The 10,397-nt window shown below is 35.7% G+C and overlaps 1 protein-coding gene across 1 annotated transcript in view; it reads right to left on the bottom strand.

The window, feature by feature from the left end:
- Nucleotides 1-614: 614 nt before the first annotated feature.
- Nucleotides 615-10,397, bottom strand: part of LOC125669109 (uncharacterized) — a 29,936-nt gene continuing 20,153 nt past the window's right edge. The window contains exons 7-10 of the mRNA XM_056163501.1: nucleotides 9,203-9,376; nucleotides 8,528-8,701; nucleotides 8,239-8,406; nucleotides 615-8,085 (exon numbers count right to left, since the gene is read on the bottom strand). Coding sequence (XP_056019476.1) covers nucleotides 7,793-8,085; nucleotides 8,239-8,406; nucleotides 8,528-8,701; nucleotides 9,203-9,376 — 809 coding nt within the window. The 3' untranslated portion in view covers nucleotides 615-7,792. The remainder of the gene's footprint in view (nucleotides 8,086-8,238; nucleotides 8,407-8,527; nucleotides 8,702-9,202; nucleotides 9,377-10,397) is intronic.

The raw sequence follows: 10,397 nt of genomic DNA on the forward strand, positions 1-10,397 counted from the left end.
TGATCTACCGCCATAGGATTTTCATTTCTTTGTCGGAATGGCTCGAGTCCATGTCAGTGTTTTGGGTTTTCAGTAGATTCACTTAGGAGATCTCGCGATAAGATCATAACAAGCATGGCGGAACAGCTGAAGAATTTTGCACGCTGTACATGATATTTAATTTAAAAAAAAACACCTTTATTAGACATGCCCAAGCACAAAGTTGGAATTCTTTTTAGTGTAAACATCATTAGAGACGAATACACGGAGCTTATTATAGGATTTTGCACCATTACAAAGATCCTTTGGAATGGTAGCCCTCTCCCGAAAACATCAGAATGAAAGAAATCGGAAAGGGCTACATTATTCCATCTAGTAGAGACTATGCCCGACATTAATAGTGAAAGTCACAGGTCTTTCGGGTATGACCTCAAAACTCGAAAGTCCGATATCACGGTAGGCTTTATTGCCATGATGAACCAGCCCTGACCGGCATACAGGACACTTCATCTAAAGCTCGTGAAGTCGCTACTTTAGTGCGAAAAAAAAATCTGCCTCATATTTCTAAATTAAAAATTACCGGATATATTATACATAGTGATCTCGAAATGAGAGACATAACAGAGTCTTTCACACCTGCTTCATTATAAATTTTATTCAACATAGATGATAAAGGCAAACTACCGGTTTACCGGGTGTCTGGTAACAATGAAGAAACACAGTAACTAAGTCTGAAACACACAATACACAATAAAAACAAAGCATAGTAATATGAAACAAAGACAGATAATTGCATCTACATATGTATCACAGAAATTATCTTAGTGTTGTAAAAATGGTGAAAAATAAATTACTTTTACTATATATACATCATGATTTGATTAGAATCAGTAATATTAATGATGACATTACGCATGTAGACTATACACACATGTATTATAACTCCTAATAATATATCCTTACCCAATATGTGGTACCAGACCAGTACTTAACCAATCAACACATCAGATAACTTTATACAAGAAATACTTAAAGCGTACTATGCAAAAATGATAATCGCATATTATTCATACATTAACAACATTGTGATTAAAATAAACTGATCTGTGCTGCAATGATTAAAGTCCCATGTAAGAAAGAAACACCACAGTCAATATCAATGCAACCATTCAGCCTAACTGTCAAAAGTGTTCTATTCAACTTAATGAAGTGACTAGTAAAAACTCCAGGAGAACCACCTGACCTGAACTTTCAATCAACCATAAACAATTAAGAACAATCTATGGAAACCCATACTAGGTATGAATATTTATTACGGGTTTAAGTTAGCTTTGGAAAGTAATTAATGCAATACTTCATAATTTCTATGATATTTATAAACTTATTTAAATTGGGATTTAAAATAATTTATTTACACACACACACACAACTCATCTGTATGACTAACCGGATGATTTAAGCTTCTCCATCGTCAACTTCCCATATTTATGTAGCAATATTCACCTGCATGTGGTATTTATGTCTCTCAACTGATTTGATACGCAAGAGCTTAATCTGTGTTTGATCAGTATTTAAATTGAGACAGACTTCATACAAAATATAGGAGGATTTTGTGACAGTCAGACAGACGGACAGAAAGCACAAAAACAATATATTTCATGAGACATATTAAGTCGATGTTACATGGATTCCAACAGTCTCATTGAAGTAAGCATTTCACAATTTCTACAGTCATTATAACGATGTAATTTACAAATACAACCTGTCATTAAGTCATATCCTAAGCTTTGACATACTTTCTAATGCATCATATGGAAGGAAAGGTGAACTATCATTGATCAATCTCACACCTCCTATTGGATTTTTGCGAGAAGGACTGACTTTCACAATCAACAGCTGATTTGGACATTTAAAACTGCGTATGGTATGGAAGCACGATATCGTTAAATATATGTAATATCGACTTGTTGGCATTTATACAGGGAACTTCTACTGCCTCGATCTTGAGCTAGCTTTTTTTTTTTTTGGTGATTTCTCTTGATCACGCAAAAGCAAAGGAGAGCGTGTTCAAACCGCTGCACATTACAAAATCGTGGCAGGGTAGTGGCTGATGTTTGGTGGGAGGCCTGCTTCTGATAGAGTATATCTGGGACTTTGTGTCCATGTACGGACGGGGTTTCGTCCCGGGGCGACGGCGGTTGTCGTCGTGAGCGGCGGATGCCTTTGCCGAAGTGGTGCCAAACAATCAGATTGATTTTTATATCTATTCATTCTATCCAATATGAAGTACGTATTCGGTCTTCATTTATAATAAACACGAATATTGCATGGACGTAAATATTGAAAAGTAATCCTAGTACGTTATGAAAGTCATCAGTCTGGCCCCTGTCCCCGATGCATTTTTTCAATACTGACATATAAAAACAGAACTTAGCGGAGATGGATCTGGAATTATTTCATCTAAAATATTTAACTAGCAAGAGGCCCATGGCATAGCATTAAAGAAGATATATGCTATCAATGTAAAACTTATACGATACCAATTTTGATGCATCAGATGCGCATTTCGACAAATAATGTCTCTTCAGTGATGCTCAACCGAAATGTTTGAAATCCGAAATAACTATGAAGTTTTAGAGATAAATATAGCCAAAAACAGCGTGCCAAAAAAGTGGAGCCAAATTCGTCCAAGGATAAGAGCTATGCACGAGGGAGACAATCCTTAAAATAACATTTTAAAAGACATTCAAAATGGTTTACACATAAACATTATATATACCAAGTTTGGCCCCGTCCTGGAGTCAGTACGTTTACCCCGGAGATCATTTTCAATTTACAATTTCGGTAGAGGCCTAGATCTTTATTACAGATGTGAGGTTGTAGGGAAGATGCTTTAACATTGATCAATTTCTGTTCCATCCTTAAGGCTCTGGGGGTGCAGGATTGATTGATTGATTGAATATTGTTTAACGTCCCTCGAGAGAAAACGTCACCATTGCCGGTGAAGGCCTGCGAAATTTAGACCTATGCTCGGCGCTTATGGCCTTTGAGCAGGGACGGATATTTCTCGTGCCACACCTGCTGCGACATGAGGCCTCGGTTTTTGCAGTCTCATCCAAAGGACCGCCCTATTTAATCGCCTTCTACGACAAGCAAGGGGTACTGAGGACCTATTTTAACCCGGATCCCCATGGGAGCGGGGCTGCAGGAGGAATATATGGGGATATTAGGTCACAGACTTTACTGTAACAGAAATAGCACAGACACTCGACGTTTTAATTAAATATCTATGATTTAAAAAATTGTCTTCCTGTAAACATAATTAATATTCACAAGGTATATCACGCCGCCATCTTGGTTTTCTGTTTTACCAGCTGCATCGCTCGAAAATTTCGGCGAAAAGTTCAATTTAATATGATAATTAGACCCCTACCGTTTAGAGGCAACTATGTCAAGGTCCTACCTCTCGCATCGTCATGGTGAACTGGAAATAAAGTCCATTTATCGGCTATAATCAACCGTCAAATATCTACTGCTTCTCAAATGCCTGTGAGAAATAGTACGAGTATGGAAAGGAACCGGAACAACTCGATACTCTTTGGACAACTAACATTTCTGTAGATTGCCTCGGTTCATCGCTTATTCATGTATGTACAAATATGTCACAAAAAGGTTTTCGTATATTAAGCTTGTGTCAAAGTCAGCCGTAAATTGTAAAAGTTAGCCCTTCTCGCAAAAGTCCATTATGAATACAAAATAGAGAGTTGAAAAAACACGGACCCCTGGATATACCATAGATGGGATCAGGTGCCTAGGAGTATGAATACAAGGTCCTAGTAGAAAAACTGTTACGGGGGTGAATAGACAAACCAAGAGTTGTATGTGGAAAATATTTTCCCAAAATTGACTAAGTTCAATAATCTAATTTTTGCAAACATCGTCGAAGTTTAGAGAATAAAAATCTTGCAATACGCACATCTCCAAGTTGTTTACAAAGGTCTTAGCTTGAAAAGAGTGAGAGGGGGGAAAAAATCATGCATTCACTTTGTAAATATTTCCTGGAAAGTTCAGCAACCTATAACTTTCTCAAAAAGTGATGAAAACAAAATGCATGCCACATGCACATCTTTGAGGTATCAGGACAACTCGCCCCCAAGACAACTCGCCCCCTCATTGGGACAACTCGCCCCTAAGACAACTCGCCCCCTCTTCGGGACAACTCGCCCCCTCTCTTGAGATATCTCGCTCCTTCATATCATACATATCATACATGTTTACAATTATTATATTTGGTCTAAGTCCAAGAGGTGTTTTAGCAAAAATCAATGAATTTCTTGTAGATAGTATATACATCACAGACAATAAGACGTGTTCACATAAACACCGAACTTCGTGTCTTTTTATGCAAGACGAAAGATTTTAGTGAAAATCCAGTGTTTGGGTTCAGTAAATTCATCATCACTTTTATGTACATGTAAAATATATAATTTCAGCGGAAACAAGTTAGCGTTTGGTATAGGGAGAGTATTAGCTTGGTCTACAGCTGACGTAGTATACTTATCAATAATCTGCGTCTGTTGTTAAATCTAATTGTTTGATTTCACCCAAGCTGTTATAAATTTACTTCAAACGCTATGAGGTACTCATCATCAGAGTTCTTTACACTTTGAAATCGCCGCGTAAAAAGAATCACCCCGCGTAAAAAGAATCAGTAAAGCAACACCGTTATAAAATTTCTAAAATGGGAATTTTATTATTTTTCAACGGGAATTAGTTTGAGAAACGCATTAAAAGATGATTACATGTATCAGAATATTCATGTTTCACCTTTACACTTATGTATACTATATCGATTAAAAAAAAAAAAAAAACACTCACACACCCCTAAAAACCCCAAAATTTTCTCAGTATTGGAGACATTTCATCAATTACCTGAAGATCAGTAAATATAATTTTCCTTGCCAATTGATTTATGAAAAATATAACTTTTTTCTGAATGCAATAATCAAATCTGTGTGTAATTCTATTAGAATTTACCATTCGTGTTAAAGTATGAAATAAAAAGACGTATCTGTGTTAAAAAAAAAATACAACAACAACAAAAACACCACACACACACAAAATCAAAATAAAATATGATAATATATATTTATATATAATATTGGGGGCGAGTTGTCTCAGGAGAAGGGGCGACTTGTCCTGAGAGAGGGCGAGTTGTCCCGTTGAGAGGGCGAGTTGTCTTGAGGGCGAGTTGTCTTGGGGGCGAGTTGTCCAGCATTCCATCTTTGATACCCATATAAACACTGTGTAAAATAAGTATACACTCACTTCAAAAATGTGGGAGGGGTTAGACTGACAAATCAAGTAATATGTTTTCAAAATTGACCAAGTTAAAAAAAATTCTCAAAAATTGAAGAACAAAATCGCAATCCTTGTCGAATGCACATCTTCAATGCCCACACTAACACTCTGTAAAACAGGAAATTCCTCACTTAATTCATGAATATTACATGAGAACTTAAAGACTGGTCAAACTTTTGAACAATTGTGTAAATCTAACGAAATGGAGGATAAAACAACTTACTATTTTCAGACGCCGCCATCTTTTTTTTAATACCGTAACTAAGTTAGGGATCTTAATGTATCAGAGAGAAAGAGAAAAAAACCGGAACTTTTATTTTTCAACAACTGTTAGCTTTGGGGATTCAGAAAACAATTTAAAGCATGTGCAGTCAAAGGATGAGGTAAAATAGCTATTGGAGTCGGCCCCCTTTTCCGTGGTCAATAACAGCAATTTTACTGTACAGAAGTTAAAATTTTAGATGCCACAGACGATGATTTCTGAATAGGTTTAATACTTCCCTTTGTCATGAGGAATGTCGAAATATCAACTGAATTTTAAACCCTATAAAAATCAGTTTCGTCAAAGTACTCCTTCATGAATAATGATAAACAAAGTGGGCGGGTCGTAGGGGCGAGATCAAAAGATTGATTGATTGACGGTATATTGTTTAACGTCCCTCTCGAGAATATTTCAGTCATATGGAGACCTCACTATTGCCGGTGAAGGGCTGCAAAATTTAGGCCTATGCTCGGCGCTTACGGCCTTTGAGCACACCTGCTGTGACACGGGACCTCGGTTTTTGCGGTCTCATCCGAAGGACCGCCCCATTTAGTCGCCTCTTACGACAAGCAAGGGGTACTGAGTACCTATTCTAACGCGGATCCCCAAGATCAAAAGATCGATGGCGGATAAAAAAAATCTTAATTCATTTACAAATCACGTGACAGTATTCATCATTGTAAATTGTGCTGGAATCATAATATTTTTTTTTTTATTAAATAGAAGCTATGCATGATTTTCACTGAATACATATGCCGCATACGTGATCGAATTTTTTTTTTAATGCATGATATTTATTCGTTGTGATACTGCTAATATCTAAACACCTTTAAAATTTTAAATCATCAAAAACATTCGGATTTAGAAACCGCCGCTTAGAAATATAATTAGAAATCGGTATTCAAATCTTATTGCTATTCAAATAATTATTTCAACTAAATACGGAAATGATATGTAGAACTGTTAACCGTCTACATACGTTTAGATCAAATCCTATATCATATTATGATATGTACATGTACTAAATATTTGTCAAAAGTGCTCACAAAAGATAAAGCCACCCCCCTCTCCTATTCCCGGGCTTGAGATTGAGACTTCGGGCAGGTTTAGTTTCTTTATTTCAGGATAGAATTTGCCGTCTGGGATCATATAATTATTCATGAAAATACATTGATTTTGATTATTTTAAAACAACTTGCTGTAAAATATATGTATAAGTCATTATATTAATGAACCAAAAGATCTAGATGTAATGTGTAAAATTGTGATATATATAAAGTAAAACCATTCTAGTCCATTCCATTCTGCATATACATTGTAATGTAAAAAAATAATAACAACCAACCACCTGGAAATATAGAATTATTTGTTTAGAAAATTAGATTCAGAAACGCTAAACTTGTTTCTGATAATGATAACTATGGGTATATAACAATTTAGTGTACTGGTAAATAAGTTACAGGTACCATATATCGAACACACTGTTTAAAGTACATGGCGTAGAAGGTGTGATGCATCCTAACCACGTGATATAGTGGATTTGTTTTATAGAGCGAGGTATTCCAGGTATATCATGAAGTTTAAACAGGTTTCCATAATGGAACGGTTCTAGTACAATTTTTGCAAATCTTCCTCTTTAAATATCGTCGAGATGGAATGCAATTACCGCCTACGAAATAAAGTTTTTGATAATATACAAACATAGCCTAAATTATTTAAGTGTACCTACCATCGCCCATATATTTCCAGATCCATAAAAGTATGGGTGGGGCCAAATTCCTATGGGAATTTCAGCTAACGAGGAAGTCCCAAGCTTAAACTAAGTTATGGCGAATTTATGCGCCGTGTATCTTTAAATCATAAAAGTACAAATGTTGAGGAGTTGAATCAAGTAAAATTTAACAAGAAAGAAGAAAATCTATTTTTATAAATATTTTGGGGGACTTTAGCATATAACCATTTCACTTTATTCTTTAATGGAGATTTCAAACAGCATAAAGTCACACAATTATTCAACGAAACGGGTTGTTTTATATGCAGGTACATCAATTTGTATATATTAGCATGATCTGATTTTATAGTTTTAACAAAATCATACTAAATTCATATTAACACAAATGAAACTAAACCTGCTTCAGTATGTTCTTCCCTTTACGAAATTTAAAACGCTTGCCCATAATACAATCAATCTCAAAAAATATTTTTCAGATTCCTGAAAAACATAAGCATATGCTCTTTAAGAGTAAAAAAATCAAATGCGATCAAAAGAGCAAAAACAAACACGAAAATGGCGATCCCAAACGACCCTAACGATTTAGCGGAAGGGCGGTTGTCCATCACGCTGATCTTTTTCCGGATGCTGGCCGAAAGAGATTCCTTTTTAACAGTCAACTCTTTTTTCATGTCATCGATGACTGTCGCCAATTCCTCACTAGTGTAGTTTTTTATCACGTGAACTCTGTTACATGGACATTTACAGTCAGCTACAAATACATAGTACATGCTCATAATGATATGAACTACAACTTACCCATCTCTCTTTTCAATACCGCCGTAAAATGGCGTAAAACCATAATCAATCAATCAATCTTTTCAGTATTTCAACTATTAGTCAACTACAGTACTCTAGTATTTACCGAGCTTGCAGTCGTGACGATTAACAGCTCCCACATGTCTGGTTGTGTGGTTTACAGGACATTGGTCACAACCCACGTGACTACCACTAAGGGGTTTGTAAAACCCAAGCGCACACGGTACGCATCTTCTAGTTGTTACATTGAATTCTTCACCAACTGGACAATGTTCTGTAAAATTAGTGAAACCTGTGTGCAACATTAATTATTGCTTTAACGATTCTATCTCAAATTACAATTCTTGGATTGAAATCGGTTGTAGTGTTAAAACAATAAGAAAATATAGAAATACGGATGCAGAATTCTGCTCCTGAGGAGTTAGTTGTCTGTCCCTGAGGGCACTGCCTACAGTTCCATCTCAGTGTCTCTTCGAGTGATTCATCTTCACTTGACGTATTCTTATAGAAGCCAATATCACAGGGAATGCAAGTTCCATTATCCAAATGATAACCAGTTTTGCAGTGGTCTGTATGTAGAAATTTAAAATATTGAGGAAAATATGTATTGCACATACTTGAATAATACATCATCATTCATGGATCTTTTTAAGCGTAGTCATGACATGGTTTCTTTGTGGGATATAAATATGTTGTGTAGCACTTGGAAAATAACTATTCAAAAACATCGTGTTTGCAAGCGTTAATCATCTTTGCAATTCAGAGATTTGAATTTATTTTCGATATTGATTAAATTTTAAAAGGGTATGTCATGAGCGTTGAAAGTTTCAGATGTCTTCTCAAGACTCCCTTACAAAACATTTTAAAATACAAAATCGTGAATAATTTCCTTTTCTGTTGAAAATTGTATACATTTATCCCCTGTCTTCACTCTTGCACTATTGTTTTCCGATTGTAAGGGTTTTGTCGAAATATAATATGGAGATGTTCATATTATGTCATTATTATACGTGCATCATTGGAGTTCAACCATGCCATCTGGCGCTTTCAAATTACTACCTAATCTTTACCTATGCAATGCGTGCTGCCTGTGCTGAATGTCGTGGTTCCAGCGGGACATGTCGTACAATTCCATCTAAAATAATAGGGAATGTGGGGGGACTCACTGGACGCGTTCTTGTAAAATCCAACAGGACACGCCAAACACTGGTTACCATTCCAAAACATTCCCTCAACACAATTACCTACAATGAAAATCTTATCTACACATTTCATGAATCAGATTTTGAACATTGTATTCTACAAAATTTACAGTGATCTCTGGATCTCGATCTCTCTCTTACAAATCTTAGCATCTTCACATACTTTAAGCTACTATTCAAACTTATTAACCCACTTAATTCCTTTTTTGATGGAATTCATCTTAGAAAAATAACAAGAGGTCCATGGACCACATCGCTCTCATGAGTCACCTATGATCTGCCATTGTTCAGCTGTTGTGATTTTTAAAAGAATTTTTATCAATAGTTATTCCCGTGAAAAAGTTTGACCCTATATTTTGGCCCCAACCTAGCCCCAAAGGATCAAAACAAAACTGAAAATGAATTCACATCGCACAGAGATGCCTAAATACCAATATGACCAACATGATCTTGCTATTCTGGATAGGTCCAAGGTTATTGATCATGGTTCAGGATGTATTAAATAGGTCAGGATATATTAAATAGGTAAGATTTATATTAAAAGTAGGTCGGACTTCCAGGTAATGATCACAAGGTCTTGCCATAGGTAACCTATGTATAAAATATGAAAGTCCTACCTTATATAGTTCAGGAGATATTTAATAGGTCAGGGATTATTGTAACAAGTAGGTCAAAAGATCAAATACATTGAGTACAAGATTTTGCCATAAAGAATTTTTATACAAAATATGAAAACCACATCTAAAATAGGTCTGAAAATATATAGAAGGTCATGTTTTCTTTAAAATGGGTCAAACTCGGAGTTCAAGGTCACAGGGTGAAAGATTACGATATCAAATGAAAAAGTCTTGTCATAAGAAATATATATACACGATATGAAAGTTCAGGAGATATTAAGTAGGTAAGTTTTTAAGATTGAAAGTAGGTCAAACTTCCAGGTCTAGGTAACAAGATCACATCCCATTGCATGCAAGGTGAAGGTAACGAACAGTGATCAATCTCATAACTCCTACAAGCAATACAAAATAGATAGTTGGGCAAACACGGACCCCTGGACACACCA

This window comes from Ostrea edulis, chromosome 4, assembly GCF_947568905.1.
Source record: "Ostrea edulis chromosome 4, xbOstEdul1.1, whole genome shotgun sequence".
NCBI lineage: Eukaryota > Metazoa > Mollusca > Bivalvia > Ostreida > Ostreidae > Ostrea > Ostrea edulis.